This window comes from Eurypyga helias, unplaced genomic scaffold (genome assembly GCF_000690775.1).
Source record: "Eurypyga helias isolate BGI_N326 unplaced genomic scaffold, ASM69077v1 scaffold9066, whole genome shotgun sequence".
Taxonomy (NCBI): Eukaryota; Metazoa; Chordata; class Aves; order Eurypygiformes; family Eurypygidae; genus Eurypyga; species Eurypyga helias.
Window position 1 is genome coordinate 97,776 of NW_010258537.1, and position 24,292 is coordinate 122,067.

Below are 24,292 nucleotides of genomic sequence, written 5' to 3' on the forward strand. Positions count from 1 at the left end.
AGGAAGCCACCAGCTTTTCCGAAGACAACCAAGAGAGAAACCTCCTAAGGGCAAATCCCTTCAACCGTTTCCAAGGCTAGTCCCTCAATCCTGGTCACGATTACTTAAAAAGAGTTTCCTGCTCAGATTGCATGTTTACCCCAGCTATACAAGTGTCCATCCTCATCACACCCAAATTACTTACGAGTTACGCAACAAGCCAGCCTTGTACTGACATCCTCAGAACCCTCCTAAAAGAGGGAGGTAGGGTACTAAACCTTCCATTATAACTATTCACACTAAAAATGCCTGTTGGTATAGAACTCTACATCCAGTCTCAGGGGGTTTTTGTGATCAGAACAAGCCCTCGCTAGCAGATATGAAAAATAAATCTGTGTGTGAAGGAGAGAAATTAAAACAATTTCCTTTATGCAAAGCTCCAGGCACAGACAGTAAGAGCAGATGTAGATGCTGGAGAGAAAACAGGCTTATGCTCAAAGCCAAAAAGCTGCCCTGCTTCTCTACATCCAGTCTCAGCGTGGATTTGATGCCAAGGAATGCAGCATCTCTGGGGTGACAGAGCCAGGGGATGCGTTGCTCCCTGTTTGGCCCCTGCTCCCCCTGGGCAGTGTGAAGCCCTGGCATGCCCCCGCTCCCACCTGGAGGGCACATCTCCTTCACAAATAGGACTGACACCTGGGTCCCTCCCTGCACATGTAGTCAGGACACTGCTGGGCCACAGTCTGGACTTGGGAGATGGAAAAGGCTCACGAGTCCTGCAGGTTTGATGCAACTGAAGAGATGCGATGAGAAACTAAAGTTCTAGTTCGAAACAAAACTTCAGTTTTGAAGAGCATAGACAGAAGGCAAACATCTGAGAGAAGACAGAAAACAAAAGGCTGAAATGACTGAAAGTGGATTTCCTATTCACCGAATGCCACACAGAAGCTATATGAGCAGAAATTTAAGCTAGGACAGTAACATACAGTAAAAATAGTAGTTCTGGCATAACACGAATGTTCTTCTAGTACATACGTCATGGAAACCTATAATTACATGAAGACACTGTATTCCCTTACAGGACAGATTCGTTCAGTATACAGCCTCACACCCACACTGACCAACAAGTCCTGCAGATGAACAGGGAAGAGGGATTTACTGAAAACTCCTCTTTCATTTGTACTCTGAAGATCCCAAATGCTAAAAAACAACAGTTCAGGATCATGAACCCAAAAGATGTCACCATGCACACCTGAACAGGAACAGAACAAAGCAGAGGAAGGAAAAGTAAATCCACTTTGGTGTTTCCTCGGGGCTGTTTCACATAGGATCCTTTATTAAAGAGACGGGGCTGGAGAAGTAACTGAAAAGAGAAACTCAGAAGCTCCATCACATGCCACCGTTTCTTCATCCGACAGTGATGGAGGGCTTGGAACTGCTTGGTACATAATACTATTCAGGCCAAAAGCAAAACACACAGATTGGAGAAGTAGAGGGTACAGACTGGCAATGGTACCCCAAAATCATGCATATATTAAAAAATAAAATTAAAAAAGAAAGAAGAACAGGAAATGTGGGGCAGCATGAACAAGCACCACCAGAACTGTCAGCAGCTAGCAGCCAGAAAGCAAGTACCTGAAGACAGGCTGAGAGAGTTGGGCTTGTTCACCCTGGAGAAGAGAAGGCTCCGGGGAGACCTTATAGCACCTTCCAGTACCTGAAGGGGCTACAAGGAAGCTGGGGGGGGCTTTTTACAAGGGCCTGTAGTGACAGGACAAGGGGGAACGGGTTTAAATTGAAAGTGGGGAGGTTTAGATTAGATATCAGGAAGAAGTTCTTCATGGAGAGGGTGGCGAGGCACTGGAACAGGTTTCCCAGAAAAGCTGTGGATGCCCCATCCCTGGAAGTGTTCAAGGCCAGGCTGGATGACGCTTTGAGCAACCTGGTCTAGTGGAAGGTGTCCCTGCCCATGGCAGGGGGGTTGGAACCAGACGAGCTTTAAGGTCCCTTCCAACCTAAACCATTCCGTGATTTTATGACACCTAGCACTTTCCAGAGACCCAGTCCCACCTCAGGTGGACAGACCTGTCCCCTTACAGGCACCTTTCCCCCCATGCTAAATTGCAGGCACCCAGGGCAGCTATGCTCCAGGCTTCAGCACAACCACTACGTACCTAAATTTAGGCAGAATGAATCCAGGCTTCTGGTCATTCGTAGCATCAACAGTTAGAGCCAGCAAGCAGCCACTGGAAGACTACAAGTTTTATTACTGATTTTGGCTTTTGAACCCAAATCAACTGGTAGGTGGAAGAAGAACTTTGTAACACATTGCTAATCCCTCAGCTGTCCACATTCCCTTAGTCTTCTAGGCTTTAATTAGCAAACACTCCTCATTAAAATGTTGCGAGTGCTGCAATTTTTCCTTCCAAATATTTAAAACTCCGTCTGCAACACTAACAAAGCCCTGCATTTTGTCGGAAAATAAGTACTAAGAAAAGCCCTGAAAACAAAATTACTGCATTTTCTTTGCAACCAATCCACTTCTATGAAGTGACATACTTCACTTAGCCCATTACTACGAAGAAACAGATTTAGCGCTTTTCTCTTCTGCCAGATGAAACATCTAACAGACAGCCATCACATCCCAAACACTGAGGGTAATATGCTGGCTTAGGAGCTAATAACTGTGTTTAATGCCCGCTGTACGTGCTGCTGGTAACCTATGCTCTGTTTTACACCCACAAAAGGAAAACTTCAAATTTTGGGCTACACTGCAGCCTCCAGAAAACTCCTTGTAAGCAAGGACTAGCGTGAGATCATGATCTGCCTTTTTCAACACAAGCTTTCTTTTGTGAAGCAGCCAAAATATGTAAATTACCCAGGAATAAAAGAAATCATCCAATCTGTACATGTGTCTTACAAACATGATTGAATGACACAGTGCGAGCGCACAAGTCCTTACAAGTTTTAATTTCAGGTAATCTTTGCCTAAAGGTTAAACACTGCAGCTTCTCCGGTCCAATATTAGTCACCGCTCCAGCTCTGCTGGTAATCCGCAAACTTCACCCCTGCAAATGCAAAACCCAGGTGTGAACAGGGAGGACCCAAGAGGTTCAAAGGCCCCTTCCTCACACCAGACGAGGGGCAGAAGGGATCACAAAGACAGCTGCCCCGCCAGCCATCATGCGTTTGAGAAATGGGCTGAATATACAATGTCCCCGCAGATTGCGGGTGGCTGGGGCAAGACGGGAGAAGATCAGACCAAGCCCTACAGACTTGCTGAATTCAATTCAATTCAAAATTTTCAATTTTAAGAATACCTCAGAAAACAACTTCGGCTTCTCTCACTAACATGCAAGCACAGACTGCTTCAAAAGCTGTCAGGAGGAAGCTTGCTCCTCCTCCCTTTGCCACCATCTCCAACTCCTCTCCCTTCTCTCTCCAGTTTGGTGAGAACTGCTCCTCCCAGCAGCAACAGAGCAGAGGATCAACACCAGGTAACTGTGAGACGATCAGCCCTACACATACCTCAAGAAATACCCTGTCCAAGCCTTCAAACCATCCACTTCTTCCTGGACAGGAACGGGCTCCTTCTGCAAAGGGCAAACCCAGGCCCATGGTCAATGCCGGACAGGACATGGGGTTTCTGCTCCTCCCTCCTCTTCTACAGCATTCCTGAAAGCTACAACCCAACAGAAGCTCTGGGGGTGAAAAGGCACCACCCAGCTCAGCCACTCTTGTGGGAAGAATCAGAAAAGAAGTAACTAGAAATATACAGCCTGAGAGCAGCTTTGCTGGAGCAAAGATCTCTCCAACTTGCTTGTTCACCTAAGAAAGGGATCCACACTTGTAACCCTAAAGGTTTTCAAAGCAGGAAGGAATACAAATATTCTATTTTAATTCTAATATACACTTGAGCTTAGAAATACAGGTCTTTTTTTCAAAAGGAAATCCATTACAGAATGATTTACAACTGACTGACAAGATGATGATGATGACTGTAATTAACAAGTCCAATCACTCAAATTACAATTTACCAGCAGACACACAAACTACTTGATTCACAGCTAACGTTTTCTTCAGCACACACCAGGTCCTTCCTAAAACAAGAGAGGAGACAGACAACCTCTATCAATAGCAGATAAACGCGGCTGCCGACGAGAAGAATTCGGGGATGTCTGCAAGGGGCAAACCTCCCTTCGTGTTTGTGCCAATCCCTTCCAGGGGACAGATGACGACCAGGGCTGTGACCAAAAGGCTTTTCCTTTGTATTCAGACGGGAACAGCTGTTAGACAGGTACAAAGGTACGGCCGTGTCTGGGCACGCGTGATAAGCAAGTTCTTTATAAAACCGGTTGCTGAGTTTTTGATTTTCTTTGGTAGATTACTGCTGACTTATGCACAGCATTTAAAATCGCTCTGCACTGCCAAAGCTCTATAAAGGCCATGCACTTTAGTGTACAAGTAAGTGCATTTGGCATTATGCCACTATGTACAAAATCATTTTCGTGCAGCTGCCAGCAGAAGGGAACCATACTCTTGGACCAGATGTTTTTGTTGTCGGCGCTGCCAAGCACGCCTGGAAACCTCACAGCTGAGCGGTGCTGCAGGAGTGGATTAACAATGAACAGAGCCACAAGATGCTTGTGTCCATCTATCAGATGGGGCATCATGGCCCCCTCCCTTCCTACCCCTCTCAGAGCAAGGAAGCTGCTGACAGACAGCTAATTATTTACCTGACTGAGAAGAAAAGCCTTCTTCTTCCATCAGGATAAATAAAAGCAAGAAATGCTTGCAGAAAATATTACATCTCCACTGTATTTACCCTTAGCTGGGCAGGCAACAAAGAAACCACAATTAACAGCCAAGAAAATAGGAATTGAGGAAGTATAAATGGTCCTAATACTACAGCACAGGTTTGGTTTTGCTGCTGGTCCATGAACAGGCTTGCATTTATTGAACAGTGTTTCACCTCAAATGTCAGAGCCGCTATGGCACCTCACACTCCAGTTTAAAGACAGTGTAGATCCCACCACAAGTCTCTCACTCTTGAGCTGAAACCCCAAGAGCCCTGGCAGGAGTCTGGGGACAGGAGTGCACTTCCCAACCACTTTTGCCCGTGCACCATGACTAGCGGAGGGGCCAGGTGCTGGGAAGAAGAAAACGAGGTTCGCTCGGTCCAAAACTCTCCCTTGACAGGCCCACCCTAATTCAACCACAAAGTCTGTCCAGAGAAACCTGAAAGGCCAGGCCACTCCACCTAGGAAGAAAAAAATCCCCACACCAGACTGGGAAGAGAGGGAAGCACACCAGGCCCCCCCCATCCAGGCTGCAGCCCTCCTCAGGGCGGCCAAGGGCAACACCGCTCCTTCAGGTTTGCGGTGAGGGGGTCGCTTCTTTGTTTATTCCACTCTCTGGGCATCACACGTGTTCAGAAGGAGACGCAGCAGAAAGAGGACACGTGTGTGTGCGCTGTGAGCCTGCTGGGAGCTGCACTGGGGTCTCTCCCTCAGACGGGCACAGCCCCCTCCTGGCCCACGAGCCACTGGTCAAAAGCGACACTCGGCAACTTGGCTGGAAAATCAATGAAGGCGTAACGTGTTTTAGGGAAAGCTTCCTATGCAGGAATAACCTGACGTCCCTCAGAAAGACTACTGGGTTGGATTCCCCAGCCTCCAGTAGCCGCCACAGCTCCTGTGCCAACAGTGGCCCCAGCCACCCAGCTGCGCTCCCCTCTAATGCCCAGAGCAGTGGCTTCCTTAAGGATAAATTCAAAAGCTACATGTTTAAAAAAACAAAACAAAACAAAAAATGAAATAAAACAAACATAGAGGGCTTCTCTTGTCCAGATAAATAAATGGCCTTCTTCTCAGGGACCTTTGCCTTAAAACAAAAGCAATGCAATCACTACAGGGTCTCAGGGGAAGATGATTAATGAGCAGGAAAAGGCCTGTAATTCCATGCTGGGGGTACTCACCCCGACAGATACTACAGCTTTTTACTATGCTAGTCCCATAACATTACAAAGTAACAGTCTGGGGAGGGGGGGAATAATCTTACCTTAACGACACTGATTTGAAATCAAACAAAAAGCAATTAGACCAGCCAAAGCGTGGGGGATACAGAGGGGGGGCATTTACATCTGAAGGAGGAAACATGGGTTGTTTGGAGAGCTTCAAAATTTAAAAGGATACGCTTTAAGGCACCGGATTTGCTCAGAGCAGAGCTGTGTGACAATGAAGCCATGCACAAAGGGACAGGCTGCAGCAACCCTGCCAGCTCCAGCTCCACCAGCAAGGCAAGGACCCGCCGGCTGGTTTGGAAACATCACCAAGCAGCATGGAAGCAGCAGAAATCCCACACACAGCAGATCGGACCTCTCCAATAGTTGGAGAGAGGCAGCTAAGTGAAAGACCATGTGCTGTGGAGGTCAGCTTCTGCCAGACTACAGGCATGTGAACAAAGCCCGTCACGGCTGGAGACTCCTCTCCCGCGGTTTTCCTACAGCCTCGTCCCTCCAATGGGAGCATGGTGAAATCCCAAAGCCCGGTCAAAAAGGAAAGCCTCATAAAAATTGTTGGTTAAATTGGTTAAGCTTGTCTTTGGCGGTTTACTAACAAATGATGCTCCGCTAGTGAAAGCTTTTAGCTGCGCGCTGGCTTGGCATGACTTAAAAAGCAAAGGGTGGGGGGTGGGGGGTGTGCAGAATAGGAAAAGGAAGAACAGGGAGTCTATTATAAAGACAGTAAAACATAATTTAAAAAAAAATAATAGTTCTAAGGTTTTGGGTGCTTTTTCTTAAGAAAAAAAACCCCAACACCTCTCCCCAGATCAGCTCCATCTGTAGTCTCCGAGCATCTGGGGGTTTCTGCCAAAGTGATCAGTAGCAAAGAGCTAGCATTTGTCTTTGAATCGCAGCCATCATGTGCTCCAGCGTTCCCAAACCACGGAGAAAAATCGGAGGCACTCGCAATTCTCCCTGGGTTAACGCCGAGCCACTGATCCAAAGCACAAGGGATGACGGCACTGCATGTACACTGCTGCATCTAAAGGCAAGGCATGGTGGAAAAAAAGGACATTGCTGCTTTCCATGACCTATAAAACTTCCTCCCTGAAAGCCGGCTTGGCTCAGGGCAACTCTCCAGCTCATTGGCAAATCTCTTCAAAGCAAGACACCCAGCTAAGTTTCTCTTTCATACAATACAGCCCTTATTCCCTCACGCCTTTGGTTCGTGAGCAGACACTTTTCCCCAGGAGCTGTAGCATGTACAGCCATGCAACAGTCACAACCCAGTTTTGGCCACCTCTCCCCGATGCCGACACTGCAATGCTGTCCTGGGGAGTGAGCAACCTGCATGTCCCAGCCTCTTCCCTTCAGGGAAGTGCAAGATGCCACAAAATTCTTTAGCTGCTGTTAGCTGCCCACCAGCCCTACTCACCCCACACCTGGAGGGCTGGGTAAGGCCCTGTTTTACCATTATCTTGCAAAGATGGTGAAAAGACCAAAAGAAGACAACTTCTTCTTGCCCAGAGAAGTTGTGGATGCCCCATCCCTGGAAGTGTTCAAGGCCAGGCTGGATGAGGCTTTGAGAAACCTGGTCTAGTGGAAGGTGTCCCTGCCCACGGCAGGGGCGTTGGGACCAGATCGTCTTTAAGGTCCCTTCCAACCCAAACCAGCCTGTGATTCTAAGAGAAGGTTAAAAAGGAAAACAAAACAAAACAAAACGATGAAACAAGTTCTCTGAGTGGAAGATGCAAAAAAACCGCTGAAGACCAGCAGGATAACTCAAAGGTCTGTTGCTGTGTATCAGCTTTCAGAAGAAATTTCTGGTTCTTGACATCATGTGGAAGGCAAGCAGGTTTCTCGCTCCGAAGCCCTCTAGTGATGGCCAAAAGCACAGCAGTCGCACAAGTACTCCCTTCGAGTGCAACCAAGAGGAAAGATTTAGATAAACCTTTGCACAAGAGATCACTGCTCAACAGGTCCGCAAAGTCAAGGTGGCCGTGCCCCAAGGAGCCTTTGCGACTGCTGTTCATACTCTAAGTAGCTATTTGTCCTCCAAAGGCTAGTGAATATGGGTATTTTGTGAACAACCATGGATTAGATCCCTAATCCAAAACAGGCATCAATCCATCATGAGTAGTGCTTAATTAAGACTCAGGAGAAAAAAAAGTGAAAAATTCACAAGAATGTAGAATTGATACTAAAAGCCTTTTATCTCAAACACTGAAATCCAACTTTTTGACCTATATTGTGCCTTACCAATAGGCACAATCTCTGCTGTTCACTGAATATGCAGCTCCTGAATACTTGAGTTGCCACAACTATATTCATCCCATGAATTATCGAGCTGCAGAGAAGACCAGTAGAAGAAACACCTTCCTTTTTTTCCCCTAAGAAAATTTCCTATTAACTGCCAGACAGTCTTTGTCCCCCTTTGGATCCAGCATTGCCTCAGGGATGCTACTGCGTCAGAAGGTCTTTCCTGTGAAACTACAACACTCTGCCCAAACTCACTAATTTGCATTCTTCTGCTTTACTGACCAGCTGCATGAGATTCACCTATTGCAGAACTACCTACGTATTTTTTTTATATCTCAAAGTGGCAACTCATTAGATGCATCATACGTACCAACATTAAAATGAGCATCGTTTCCCACAGTAAAGTCTGCTCTAACACCTTTTGTATCTTAAGACCACTCTATTACCAAAGAGACTGCTGATTTAAATCATACCTAAGTAATATCTGGAGGAAGACAGAATGACAGCCAGAAAATTAGCAATGGTACCACAAAAGCATATGCAGCAAGGGCAGGCTGGGCTTTTGATTCCAGGCTTCACTTAAAGCAAACACATGTCTTTCAGAGGTAAATCTACTCTGGCTACCTGGATTAGCCCACTAAAGGGTTGTTTTCTTTTGCCATTCACTAACCAAAGTGCCATTAAACTCAGGATTAACAAGGTCCTTTGCCTGCAAATATGGAACACAGTCCAAAATGTGGTTCACCTAAGCCAGTCTCCAGCGGGTCACCAGATCAGAGGCAGCTGGCAGCACACATCCTCAGCACAGGGCTTTTTGGCTCCACCATTTGAACCGAGCTCACCACCCAGCAACTCCTTGCACTGACATTATCCTGAACACTGGAATTCAGAATGACAATAAATGTTATGGAAGTGGTCCAAAGCAGAAAGTGAAGTAATTTCTGAGTCAAGCAAGCAGACTAAAAATAGCCTGCTGCGCAGTGGAAAGAATCAGAGGGTGGGGGAATCCCTGCAGAAGACCTTTACACTCCATTCTTTATTCCTAAATCTGCAGGTGTGGAGCACTACAAACAGCCCTTCAGCGGCCTTCGCAGGTGACCGGGGAAGATGCAGCCCTGCTGTTGGAATTCCTCCCAGTTTTCCGCTGCAAGGGGATGGCTGGGGGGGTGCAGATCCCCAGGCAGCCTCACGGCTGTAACCCTGGGGAGATACTGCTGCAGGCCAGATCATGGCCGCTGCCTCTCCCCATCCCTGCCCTGCCTGGCCCCTCTCAGCCACCCCCAGCCCAGCTTTTGCTGGGGCAAAACCTGTAGAAAGCTAATCTGTATAAAAAAAATTTAAAAATAAGAAGAAAATACTTCTTTGCCAGTGGAGCTCTGTGAACAACGGGCTCAGATAGATGCTGCTACAACGGGAGCTGGAACAGGGGGGCAAGAGAGACAGTAGCAGCCAGGCATCACATTGGCTTTGCTGTATTGTAAAACCACATCTCGAGTGAGAAGTGCAGGGAAAACAAGGAAAACCTGTAGACACGTATGTCAGGAGGAAGCACTGCTATCACAGCAGGATGCCATCTGAACATGTACAAATAGAAAATGACACTGTGCCTCTTTCCTTTCCTGCCAGTGAGAGAAATCCTTTTTTGAATTTACATGGCTGTTTGTTTGTTTACATTTGTAGGCATGGGAAAGAGAATGAGTTTGCATTTACATGCCCATCCATCCATTTTTGCAGGAACAGTGCAAAGTCTAATAATCTGAGTTGCAAATCAAGACTAGGCTAGGTACATTTCCCAAACTCTTTTAACTGGAATTGAGGAACAGCAGCAATTCGGAAATAGGAACCAGTATCACCCTCAGGGATTCGAATTTGAGTGGAGACTTGTTTGGCAATACAGTCCCCTATGATCTATAAATCAGTGCAACTCTATAATTTTATAACTGACCCTAGGCTTTCCATTTGAACAAACGGTTGTAAAGTGGAGTAGCAAGAGAAGGAAAAAGAAACAGAGTGAAAAACAATCAACTCATTTAGAAAAACGGGTTTGTCTCACAACCTCAAAGAGAAGAAACACCAATAAACACTAGAGAAAAGGCCGCTGAGGTAAAATATGCAGGAGGCATACAAACCCCTCTTACCGGTGCTGCCTGTGCATCACTGTTTCCACAGCTGTGACTCAGGGCTGCCTGGCTGCCCACAGCCCCGGCCGGAAGACAGGTTAGCGCAGGGGGAGCCCGGCAGCCAGGCAGACACCGGGATGCTCGCCCTCCCTGTTGTCTGTGGTCTCTTTGCCCAATTACATTTCCATTCAGTACAATATTCCACATAAGAAAATGTTTTTCAGGAATCACGGGCACTCTCCTTCCTTGCTCTCGTATGCAGAGCCAAGGTGCTTTGCCAGGCCGTCACAGTTAGCCAAAGGTCTGTGGGCTGTTGCATTTACACGAAGATTTCCACTTAGTTCTTACCAGCTTTAGGATCAAACACTGAAATTCAGCTCAAGAAGAAAGAGCTACAGCGGAAAATATCCCTGCTCTGGTGAAATACTGCAGAAACACCTCATACATCAACTGACACTGGAAGTCCATTTGTGGAACTGACCTGTCCGTTAAGCAGAGAGAGGGACAACTGTGAAGGCCCCTGTCCCCCTGCAAAAATAGGCACGGGAGAGACCAGCCTTTCGCACCAGTGCTGTGCTGGGTGAAGAAACTACTGTTTTACCTGGTGGGCATGACGCAAAACACAGCACCGGCATGCTTGCTCTCCACACAGGAACTACTTCTGCAACTAACCCAACTTCTTACAGACACTCCTTTCAGACCGAAACATTTGAGAAATAAAGCCTGACATGAAAAAAATCAGCAGGGAATCATCAGCACAAAAAGATGCCTCCTTGGCCAGACTCCCGTCAGTCTAATTCTGCTTGAAGCAGGGTCTTAATGAAGAGAGACAGCAAGGACAGGAGAGCAAAACCGAACTGTGTTTGTCATGAAGCACCAATCTTTGCAATTTAATGGTAACACCTTTGCACTTTCATCTAGCAGTAGATAATGTTCTCTGCCAGAGAGGCTACACAAAGCACGCTCAGTGGACTTTAACCCCCTTCAGATTAAACCTATCTAGAGGAACGTACACAGGCCCCTTGTTGGAAAGGGCGTGAGACATTTCTAGGCTCAGGAGACAAACAGCAGCTTCTCCTACACTGATGAACTGAACCAGTTTGCACAGCATCTTCACGGCTCTTTTAGCACTTAGCTGGGCCGTGTGCTTCCCACTGCAGAGTGAAGAGACTGGGCATAGGGGGGAAGAACTCCTTCCTGTTAGGCACAAGGGGAGCGTTCATCACGCTTACAAGTCAGCTCAGAGTACAATTCCCAGGTCCTTGAGCATTAGCACTTGCTGCCATAATCTCCAGTTTTAGGAGCTGAGCTTTAAGGCTGTATTTTAGCCAACAACTCCCTACACAATCACTCAAACTGCATCTTGCAAAAGGAGCACTGTCGAGGGACTCAGAGCAAACATTTTTGTCTCATTAAATGTTGGAGAATAACATTGCTATTTTATATTTATACATACATACGCACATGTTAAGAAAGAGAAAGAGGGGGAGAGAGATCACGTAGGATGATCTCCCATGTACAATACTATTTATGGACCTGTAAACTGAAGAAAGAACCAGAGAGAGATTTTTAAAATGCTTAAAAGTCATTTGCATGTGCTACCCAGCCGACATCCCTATAGCTGCAGCACTCACTTGAGAGCCAAGCATCAGAACTTTATCCCCCCCCTTTTTTTTTTTTTAAAAAAAAAGGTAATCTACCCCCTCCTCCTGATTAACTGCAAAACAGTGGCCAGCTGACTGATAATGGCCCATGGCTCAGGTCTGCCTACCATTCCCAAAGCAGAAGCTATACATTTCAGCCTCTCTCTTCTCCGCGCAGCCTGCCAGCTTTCACATAGCTTGTCGGGACTTTGTATCTTTGGAATTTCTCCTCCTCATTAACCGTGGATTGAGTTGGCCAGCAGATCCAAAAGGTATTTGGTGGAAAAGAAGGCAGGACACATGCAATATCGCCGAGAAACCTCATTTCCTTAGGAAGTCAAGACAAAAATATGGAACGTCACAGGAAAAACAGGAGGAGCCCACAGGCAGGTGCGGTTTATGGTACTGCAATTAAACACACTCAAGAAAGATTTCAAACAGATATAGCCCCTTTAACATGAACAGCAAATTAATTCTCCTGTCTTTGTTCCTAACAGCCCAGCCAGATTTTAAAAGTCTCAAAGACGACAGCTCACACTGGGCCTGGGATCTCTTGTTAGGCAGGAGGAATAGGCTGCAGACCCGGGTTCAGCCTAGATACTTGCTAACATGAAAGCACAATGCTCTGTCACAATCCTTGTTGGTTTTACCCTGCCCAAACTGGCAAGAGCACACATGTTCTAACACTGTGTTGACAAGGTTGCCTTGTTTTCCTTGAGTCGACAATATGCCTGATTCACCGGGAGTAAATTGAGCTGTGCTGTGTGTCTGACAGAAATGATACAAAATGCAGCCCCGTACTTTTTGCTATTATCTGCACACAAAATGCTTCTGTTTCCCGTCAGAACTCGAGTCTCCACAGACAGCTCGAACAAACAGAGCTCAACACTGGGGAAGGCAGCAGTGAAACGCCCACGTCGAGCCCACCTGCATGAACGCTCCCCTCGGCTCAGAAGAAATGTTCCATCACCAGAACTTAGGCAGGCTATTTCTCAAGCTCGTGTCAGTGCAGATATGACCGGCAGGTTAAATACAATGGTTGTGAAAGCATCCGCACCCTACACACATCAAGCCTTCACCGCTGCTGGTAATAGGGACCAGGTTTCCTCAACACAGATAGATGCTAGCAGCCATTCGCACAAGTATGAAAGCACATTGGCATTAGTGACTTCCTTGCTAACAGCAGGTCTGCAGGTAACTGCAGGTACTGAGCCTACGGAATGAAGAAAATAGATGGGCACAGGATTACAGTTAAATGCACGAATACTGCCCACTTGGACCAATAAACAGTGCCCAAAAGCTGGAATTCATGGACTTGTCCTACTTATTAGAAGGATGGTAACAAGCATCAGTAGCTCACCTAGATGACTTATCTTTTCCTTCTGCGTATGTCGATGCAGTTGCATCATCAGACCAAAGGAAAGAAATTTTTAAAGAAAAAGTCCAGACTTGTCCAAAGAGATCAAGACTTGCAGAGAAATCTTCTTAATACGCAATCCTGCCTTTCCGCCAGTGGAAGTCAGCTGTAGCCTACACAGCCTTCTAGTTTCCATTATGCTCCAGCACTCAATGTGTGCTCTCACACACTGACGAGCAGTAACAGACCTCAGTGCCACATCCTGAGCATCATGTGTTGTGCTACAGCAGTGTTGTCTGCACCTCTTACAGCCAAGTACGAAAATTTTAAAGCTATCTCCCTAAAACAAGGAGATTCTTCCGCACTCCAAACTACAAAGTTCCCTTTATGCGGCCATAAATTCAGTTTGTGTAATCTAAACTACATTCAATTTACAGAGCGCTGGCAAAAGATCTTCTGCTGGGCAGGACAAAAACCTCACACATCACTTTCTTAACACAGCGATCCACAATCAACCTTGAGCCACCTCCTGGCCTTAGCCGAAAAGTCATGCAACAGGAATACTACTAAACAAGCACCACAAAGCCATCACAGTCAAAGCTCGTTTGCTGTTGACAGATAATAGATGCTGGTGACGCAGCAAGGGTGCCCTCAAGGACCTTCATGGCCAAAGGAAAACATGTTTCTTCCAGCCTTGAAACAGTCAGGTTCCAAAACAAGCGTGTTAAAATATAGAGAGCGGTATACCCGCAAGGACAACTGATGATCTGCTGTGTGTGCAGAGTCTTCCACTCAGGTGAAAATCTTGCACTAAGAAGTAACTGTACACTGAAGAAAGCAAACAAAGAAACAAGCATGTGTGGATGGTTTCCATCTCTTTTTTTTCTCTCCCTATTGCTACTTTTTTCCCCCCCAAACACACAGTATCAATGTAAAGTTGCTCTTCGCTGGCACACAGCAGCATAGAGCCTTCGTGCTTGACACCAGCTCTCCCCAGTCAATCCACCTTGCCTGTCATTCCCAAAACTGCTTGATAACAGCCACAGCTTTCTGCCCTGACCTCACACTGCATGTGGAGCTTCCTACTCAACCTCCCTTTTGCAGCTGCATCAAACCTGACATCCTGACGCTTCCCAAGTAAGCTTCTCCAGCCCTACAGGCTTGATAACCACCCCAGGACTCAGACAAAGAGAGTGAAAGTTTGCCCTTTATCCAAACTGGTGCCAGCATTGCTCCAGTAACGTTTCTTGGATCACAACCAAAACTCACAGATCTGACACAAGCCAGGTGTTAGATGTATTTGCCTTGCTGGGAGATGAAGTCACTCCTCCTTGTATGACTGCAAGGACAAAAGGCTCTCCAGAGTTAAATGTCACTCTACCCTGTCAGGACTACGAGCTGGCAGGCTAAGCACTGCTCTGCCACCCAAGGCCAGGGGTGTTGAGACATGACTGACACCATGAGCCTCCTTGCAAGGCCCCGTGTACAGCCCTCACAGGGAAGAGAGACAGGACCACCTCTGCCCGACCCTAAGGGGGTCTCGCAGAAAAGGGGCAGCACGGGGCTGGCGGGGGCTGCAGCAGAGCCCAGTCCCAGAGAGACGTCAGCCAGCACCATGGCAGCGGTAAAGCAGGGGGAAGAACTGCGCCGAGCTGCTGGGTGAGGGCATGCAGCAGAGGTAGCTGCGGGACCTCACAGGAAGGGGGGAAACAGTCAACTGCACAAATGCTCTACAGCTCAAAAAAAAAAGACTGGCTGCAAGACTACTGGAGCTCTTTTTGACCTCCCCCCATCAAGAGACCACTCTGTCCAGCTCTGTCTTCCTTTCAACTGTAATAGGAAGTTCCCAGGAGTCTTTTTTTTCCCATCTAATCCCTGGAAGAGACCAGATATTACTCAGCTTCAACAGAGACTGGGAAGAAAGGCTGTCCACAAGGTAAATAAATACCTTTCCTATTTATTCCTTTCCCACAGAAGGATCCTTTGTTTTGCCAGGTAACTGTTTAACCAAAGGCTACAAAATTTTGTACAGACTAGTAGTAAGCAACCTTACATCTGAGGGACAAGCAAGCAGGGTGCCAGTACTCCCCATGGGAAAAATCTGGGGTTTAGGTCCATTTTCCCTAACACATAATCAAGAGGAAGGGACACAGCAAAGGTTTTTGGTAACTCTACTGGCTTCAGGTTTGCTTTGGTTAACTTAGCAGTAAGTACAGCCATGGACTGGTATGCAAATACTTTGCCAGGCAGCTGCACTGAGCCAGGTAAAGCCAGGTAAAGTCGTGCATTCATGTCTCCACACTAAAAGGCCAACCCATATTCAGCTTCTGCAGGCTGGATTGACCCAGTTCTGTTGCACAGTGCTGTGAGGATCTGCATTTCAGTGTCTTCTAGAGTGAGGCATCAGCTTTTTTCCACCCCCCACCCCCCACCTCCAAACAGAACAAAATCCATGGCTGTCTTTGGGTTTTCATGAAGAAAAAAATATATATATTTATGGTAAACTTTTGGTGTTTATTATTTTGGCTTTCCCCTCTGTTTCTCTCACACGTGTGGGAACACACACACACCCCTTTATCTACAGCCTTTCTGCAGGCCACTTTTGGGATGTCTTACAGACAATGGGTAGATCATCCACATGATCGCAGCTTCTAACACCACGGTGGCCATAAGATACAGACTCACAAGAATCAAAGCGACTTGCCTACTGCAACAGAAAAAAGCAGTCAGCAGAGTGGGGAAGACGGCAATCAATAATTCAGGTAACCTTTCCTGCCTAGGTAGGGGAGATGTGCCACATTTCTCTGCAGGCCTGGAGGTTTTGGTTTGGGGATCTTAATCTTTCTGCAGAGCACATACAGAAAGGGCAAGACAGGCAAGCAGTAAAAGCAATCCAGCTTCTTTCATAAATCAGCAGGATACAGTATCCAGTTGTTTACTTAGCATAATTTTACACAGACTAGACTGGACAAGTCATGAAACACTGGGCACAAGAGCTGAGAAACGCTGCTATTAAAAAGGCATGCGGAAAGCTTTCCCAAGGGATGCCAGAGTGTGTGTGGGAAGAGGTAGGAGGAAGAAGCAGCAGCGTCAGGGGTTATAACAAACAGAAGCGAAGGGATTGTGTTTTTCCCTCAAAATCAGTTACTAAACCTTTCAAAGAGAAGCATCGCTGGAAGGGGAACACAGGAGGGCACTGGAAACAACCCTGCAGCTGCAAAGAAAGCTTCCAGAAGAGTTAGGCAGAGTCAAGCCGTCTGTTTAGGGTGTAATGCAAGTTAACAGCTCAGATGCAGGCAGATTTGCCAAACAAGCTTTGTTAAGGTTTTAAATGTTACTTGCTTCACAAGAAAATGGATTCTTCTAACAAAACAGTGACTGCCAAATCTTACAGCATACTTGTCTTGCATCTGATAACACCAGTCACGGCTCACTTGGTGTGCTACAGCACTGCACACCGCAGCAAGGAGCTCGTGAAAACCTGACAGCGTGGTCTGCGAGTGGAAGGGGTTAACATGGGCTGAACACCTCCTTCTCCAAAAACAATGCCCCAAAAGGAACACAGCCCCTACAATACAAAGTTTCAAGGCAGACTACAGGAATCTCTCAAATAACGCCTTCCCCCACAACACACGCGCACCCTGAATATGTACATTTTGGAAGATAATTTCTGAAGCGTGTATGCGCTGATAGTTCGTATTGTTCCCCTTTTATGGTCACTGGGCCCACTCCAACAACAGAATAGCTTTCAATTGATGAGGACTGGTGGGTTGGGGTTGTTTTTTTTTTTGTTTTATTTGTTCTATGCTCCAGTGAAGCTTTTTCACCCTACATGCGCTCCGGCTTCACCCTCAGAAAGTGAAAATAGGACCTACACGTGCACTGTTCTGTAGGAAGACTTATCAATCTTTAGATCCTACAGATCCTTTACTACTTACTTTAGTGCTGTAGATCTGAAGATCTAAAAGACCCGTACAATCTTCTAAATCTTTTCTTAATTAGTTTAGAGAGGAGGAAAGTGGAAGAGACAGGAAAGTTTTAGGCACGTCAACACACCCCCCAACGTTTCAGGCAGCAGTACTAACTAGTCATAATATATTCAAAGATCAAGCTGATACCTTCAGCCCACCTCCTCTTTTCTCATCCTTACCACCATTCTTTTCAAAATTAAAATCTGAAGAGTAAACCACAAGAAAAGCTAAGAAGGATGAAGCGCATTTCCACAGCGCCATGTACATTACAGAGCTGTAATGTTTCTTCCAACTTCTCTAGTCGGACATTACGCTACCTTGTTTTCTTCATGTCAACCCTGTTTGGGTGATCAAAGCTTTACCGCCCCAAACTGATGTAACCTCACTGATCCTCAGCAATGTGCGAATTGCAGAACCGGGGCCTTGAAAACTGAAAATCTGGGGTGTGCCCACAGAGCGTGCCAATGCATAAGGCTTTCTAATTTGTTAAGCACTTGGCAAAGCAAGCACTGGATCAGAGCTATCCCAGAAGAAAGTTTTGAGTCTGTTCCCTGCAGTGAGACAAAACAGTCAGAAACCATAGAATGGTTTGGGTTGGAAGGGACCTTAAAGATCATCTAGTTCCTCCATGGCACTGCTTGTATTTAAGCAAAAAGCCATACTACTGCCAGTAAAACATGCCCAGAGCCACAAATCACCTAGAGCTTCAGTAGCAGCTCATTAAAAAAAAAAAAAAGAAAGAAATAAAATCACAGTTTCAGTTTTGTGGAAGTTTCCACTCAAGCCTCTTCCCCCATGGGCATGGACAAGAGCAGCTCAGCTAACTATAGCTCTTGAAGCAGGTGGAGAAGGTAAACCTGAGGCTGTTGTTCCTTCAACATCTCTTTCAGGGCAATGCTCAGGGCAGCAGTCACTGCACCCTTTGTGCAGTGACATTCTCTCCTCCCACCATCCCTGTAAACTGTGATGAGCTGGAACCAAAATGGACCTGCACGGTCCGCCAGAAAAAGGAGGTGTGTCTGTGAAACCATCCCTTGAGGAACTGAAGCCATGCCTTGATGATGTGTCCATCTCTGGCAGCAATGTCAATTTGAGCTACTGCTCCTTCTCTCCCATGGTCGTCGGCAGCTCTCCTGTCACCTTCTTCATAGCGACAGCACAACTGTTGTAACGTCATGGGCTAAACTAGATTAACAAACCAATCCAGGTTATAAATAACCAGGAGAAAGAGAGGAGTGAGGGTATTTTTAACCTGGAACCGGGGCCTGTTCACTGATCCAGGTCACCATCTGGCTTTGGGGCAGTGGTGCCGGCACAAGTGTTGGGAGACAGGCAAGGAACCAAGGAGCAAGAGTGGACAGGAATATCCTACGGCCACATCTGCCACTGAGAAAATGTTACGGGCAATGGTATCACTCATGCCTGGTGTTAAGCAACAGCATCAACCATGCCTGGTGTTAAAAAGCAGAGCTGACTTAGCACGACTTGGAAGAATTTACACCACATTTTTAGCCTCCGCAGGCTCATTACTTAGAAGCAAAAACACATGAGCTCCACTGGTAGGAACGACAAGACTTTTAAGCAGCTTGGGGCTAACATCTCCAAACTCCTCTCCCTGACTGCCCTTCATCCCCTAAAAAAGCATCAGCTTGTGAGATAAAAGATAGACAGTGCCAATATATAAGTAGCATTTCAAAACCAGCCAAAAATTACAGAAAGTTTCAAAATATAAGCCATCTCCGCAACATGAGCTCAGCGACAGCATTTTTCAATTGTTTTCCTTCGCTGCGAAACCTCTGCGTTACAACTGCTTGTGATTAATATATGCTATTAAAAACAGAGGGAGCGTGCAGTACAGCCAGCCTTAGCGCTACGGAAGAAGCCTTCGTTGTGCACAGTCCAGCAAGATGCGCAAATGGAAACGTTTGCTGTGCGAAGAATGCTGTGTGTCAACGCACCTTCATTCCTCTCTGGTTTGTCTGCTTGTTAACTGCAGCAGGAGTCATTGCCTCCTCACGAAGGCAGCCTTTGAAAATCTCCAGCTGAAAACCAATTTTTATCAGGCCATCTTACAAAGCAAGAATGTCTCGCTCTTGGCAGACACAACAGTTAAAGTCAGAGAGCGGCAGTCACATCGCCTATCAATCACAAGGAGATTCTCAGATACGACTGAAGTCCTATCAGCGGAGTTGACCTAACCTTGCCTTCTTTTCGTCTCTCTCCTGCCTGTTTACCCACTACAACCCCAGCCACTCACCTAGGAGCTTGTGTTCAAGGCCATTTTTACTTGTCGATGCCTACACAGACACTAAAATATAAAACATTTTGTACCAACACCCCTGTACGATATTTGCTTAATATAACCAGCTTGCCAAAGACCCCCTGCTCTGTGCAATGCACGCGCATTAACATCATTCTTCCCCTCATACCTATATAAGGTTGAGGAGCTCAGAAAAATAAAAACGCTTGGTTTGAAGAGGCACAACCTCTCTTCAAAAGTGCAGTATCAATCAAGGATCTCGTTCTGTTTTAAATCTAAAGCTGTTGTGTTAATTTGCAAATGTAACTCTATAAAACACAAATGGAATCAATAGGAAAAAACCCACATTCTTCTTCTGATCTGTTTTGAAGACTGAATTTAAACTGATTGCTTTTTGAATAGCATAAACTGCAAGACATCTAAAGAGTCAAATACGGGCATATATTTTTTTATTTCTTTGGCTGGGTTAATTTCCCATCCTTCCCATCTAAAGCTCCACAGTAAATCCCCCTGGGTCAGTTACAACTACTACTTTACACTGCTGAATTCTGCCAGCAATCTGGCTCATCATTCCTGCAGATGTTTCTGCTTTCAGGCTTCTGGGAACTTTATTGGACCCATTTCCTTTGAATAAATGAATACCCTTTTTCAGCTGCAAATATAGCAGGGAAACTACTGTCCTCCACGTCAAGCAGCCTCCTCGCCTTCTTTTTCAGTAAAAGCAAGATGCTACATTGAAGAGAAAAAAAGTGGGAAATGGGGTATCCCCCCCACGCCCCCAGCCCCTCTCCAAGAAATTTCTGCGAAGGGAGTGTTATACATGCTCATATGTCCTGGGACCAGGCAACGCAACTTGTGAAGGCCAGAGGCCCCTGCACAGAAGTGCACAGAAATCTCATAAAGTGCAGATGGGCTCAAGGGGTTAGGTCCTGCAAACAGAAAACAAACATTTGCATGCAAAGACCATGCCCTTCAACATAAATATGAGATAAGCCTTATGCCATCTCTCGTTACCGAACTTTACCCATATTGCTAATAAAGCAGAATGTTCCTCTACTCACCTCGGTAACGTCCATGACTTTGATGGCTGCCAGCTGACCCGTCTTGACATGCCGACCCTGAAGAAGAGAGAGAACTGTCAGCATCGGCGTCTCATCCGCCCCTTCAGCACACACAGAACAAAACACCTGGACGAGAGCTCCAGACACCAGGTTCTCCCCAACTGTGCTGGACCATTCTCTTCTCACACTTCATATGAAAACCAACAAATACCCTAGATGGCTATAAAACAAAGTTTCTTTTTAAAATATTCTTACACAAATCTTAGAACTCATTTGTTCTTCTCCACATTAGAAGGATGGTTACCAAGATTAAGCCCAGACAGATTACATTCACAGCTTCCCTCCTGTTTACTTTAGCAACGTTCATAGTCAGTAATGACGATTTAGTAATGATGATTTATTTATGCCACGATAGTTAAACACCACGTATTGCACATTTTATTTCTATGCCTGGTACCTGGGCGATATTCTACTAGGTAAGTGCAAGTATGCTTAGGGGGTTGCAAAAGGACACTTCTCTTTATTTTGATCTTCACTAGTGAGGAAAAAAAAGTGGAGTGAGGTGTCCTCAAGTGATGCATCAGATGCAAGAGCTCTCTCCGCCTGCCTCCCCAGAGCTAGACAAGAACAAGACGTCGTCTCCCTTCAGCTACGCCACCATAAGGGTTCGGTTTCTCAGTACAGCTGGAGCTGAATTAATAGATCCCAGCTCCTGCGGCGGGGAACTCCTACCCCTCCTTCCCCTGCCTCCCTCCAGCCTCCTGTCACATACTTCTCCCAGGAGGACGGAGCTTGTTCTGGCACTCATCAGATCATATGATAAGCTGATTGAGATCACGAAAACGGCAGAAAGTTAGCACAGAACAAGCAAACCGCGGGGTGGGGTGGGGGATCGTAGATCAGGAAATTAAACTGGTCTGCTCCGCAGCCAGCGCAGAGCCGGAGCTGGCAGGAGGCAGGCAGCACCACCGGCCCCTCCGGCCGCAATGGCTTGAGACTCGCCTCCGCTGGCTTCTCACAAAAACCTTGTTTTCACCAGTATATTTTTACAGGAGGTGGGGCTGTATCAATTAGCTGTTCCATATTTTTTTTCTAAACAGGCACTTAGAAATGGTCCAAAGCATTGGTGTTTTCCAGCTCTCCACTTAACACCCAGCAGTCTGCCCTCAGAATTCCAATCAAACTGCCTGGTCTCTCAACACCCTTCACAAAACATCATCCTCAAAGGCTCTTCTCTCAGTCAGTCAACCTCTCCAGCAAGCGGTATGTCCGCTACATTTCATTTTTATCACAAGTAATAATTAAAAACCCCAGCACAACATTTCACTGAAGTCCCAGTTCCTTTATCTTTCTCCTCACCGATTTCCATGTTTCCCAGGCAGAAACCTACACATAGCACCCGCAATAGCTGACGGGCATCAATAGTGAATTTTTTTTCCTGGACTAAATTCTTAACCTCTTTACAGATTCTTCTGAGACTGGCACCTCAGAACCACACCACCCCAAACCACGAGTCTCTCTGGAGAAATCGTCACCCCTTCCCACCTTACGACGCCCCCCATGGAGGTAATGGCCAGTTATTGCTGGTGCATTACAAAGGGCTCTTATGAAATGCTGCAGAATTCACAGCTTCTGCTGGCTTTTACAACTCAGAGTGCTGTGCTCCCCCCTTATTAACCAATCCGCATGCCTTCTATAAATAAATCAGCGTACTCAGGCTTCTGCCAGTTCTGTAAACTCCTTATCACATGCATTTCTTTTTACAGCTTGGTCTCAAGCTGGTTTGGATTCTGAAACAAAGTTAGGGTCATAACACGTGTGCGATGGCCAAGTTCTACCTCACCTTGACCTTACTACTTCTTGAAGCAAAGCCTTTCAGCAAGCCCTGGAGAGATGCAACTCCAGTTTCCCACCTTGGACCTCTGCCTAATGACAAAAGCCTGCAGTCTTCTTCTCAAGACTCACCATCCCACCAAGGGAGAAGGGGAAAATGTTTTACAGGGAGGTCGAAAAATGTCTCCTCTCAGCTCTACCCCTGTTTTCCACGGCTCTGTGGAAGGAACCGAAAGGCCCAAGGATGTGGGGAAGCACAGCTGGAGGTACAAAAAGAAGATGCTAAAGATAAGAGAGGAACAAGGACATCTCAGAGGAGGGAAAAAAGCTCACAACACTAAGGAGGACTGAGGGAGAAGAAACTTTTCAGCAAAATATGGTTTGCCACTCATTATGCAGCAAAGCAGGGATGCTAAAATGGTGGCAGAACGTACTCCAAGCAGAAAAAGTGGCACACAGACAAGCGAAGTAGCAAGATGTTCCAAAAAATATGTGGCATCCCGTGAAAGTTTGCTTTATTTGTCTTTTTAAATCTACGAACTACTGGTGGGCTTGCTATTTTCAGAGAGAAGCCTGAAATTTCCCAGGGCCCAGTTTCACAGCTTTTCTCAAGACGACATTGCTCCCCGTGAGACCGGCCCACTCGGGATGACTAATGTGCACCAGCCCAACCGTCCTTCCCCTGCAGCTTTACAGGATCCTGCTGGTGCCTCCACTGGTCCCCACCAAATCCTACGGCAGAGCACCAGTGGCTGCTCGTGTTTCACTCTGCTGTTTCTGCAGCGAGGATGGGAAAAGCTTCTCCATAACCCTCCTAAGGGACTGGAAAGCAAAGGAACTGCAGACTGTGGGAAGTGCGGGCTGCTCAGTATCCCAGGCCAAATGTAAACCCTGGTCACTTCAGAACAGTGTTAAAAAATTACTCCAAATACCCTTTTCATAACGTATGGAGCGTTCATTCTCTTACGCATCTACAGCATGTATGTGGGGGAGTTTGCATGACACTGATTTATGTGAGAAGTAAAAGGACATTTGAAAGCCACATTCTTTTCATTAGAAACATTTTTAGAGGGAGAGGAAAAAGCAAACATCACAAGCACAACATATAAGCACGAGCACAGTTTTTGTTTGTTTGTTTGCTTATCTGCTTAACAGCTCTGCTCAAGAACAGACTCGTCAAACTATCAGCACGCTGGTGTAATTTTCCTTGCAAGACAAAATGGCTTAGCATTCCTGTTTCGGAAACTGATCTCCAGATTTTCATAGCCGGCTTTTGCTTTGGAAAAAATTGTCTGTGTTGAAAATAACATTAATAAAATCACAAAGCTGTTGAACGCGACAAAAGAACTGCAGAAGCCGTAGGTGGGAGGAGCCCTCTGAACTCAATCTCCTGGGATTACAATTTATTCAAATTCAACTCCCAGGGCACTTTATAAACGTGGCAACCATTACGGCCCCATCCAGACACCATCTCAGCAACACCACCGGCTAACAGTCCGGCAGGGCAGCATTCTTCTTGCTGAAGGAGGCCCCTTTTTTAGTGCTGCCTGGAGTCACAACCCCCCAGGGCATCCCAGGCTCCCCCATCCCCAGGATGCGGAGATCGCAAAACGCAACACGCGCTAACTGAAAATAGCCATCTCTTAAAATATTGTTAGGTACCAAATATCAGAGGCTGGGGATCGCAGGGTAAGTGTCCTCTGGCCAGGGGACAAGTACGGATAGGAAATACGCAATGATGACAGCAACCTAGATACATCTTGTTAAGACAACTGTATCCAGAGCCAACCGAGGCTGCAGAGGTT

General features: G+C 46.4%; 1 protein-coding gene across 1 annotated transcript in view; it reads right to left on the reverse strand.

Moving 5' to 3' along the window:
- The window catches only part of MAP4K4 (mitogen-activated protein kinase kinase kinase kinase 4), an 85,013-nt gene extending 64,301 nt beyond the window's left edge, over positions 1–20,712 (reverse strand). Inside the window, exon 1 of the mRNA XM_010154379.1 lies at positions 20,655–20,712. Within this exon, the coding sequence (XP_010152681.1) occupies positions 20,655–20,669 (15 nt within the window). The 5' untranslated portion in view covers positions 20,670–20,712. The remainder of the gene's footprint in view (positions 1–20,654) is intronic.
- Positions 20,713–24,292: the final 3,580 nt, after the last annotated feature.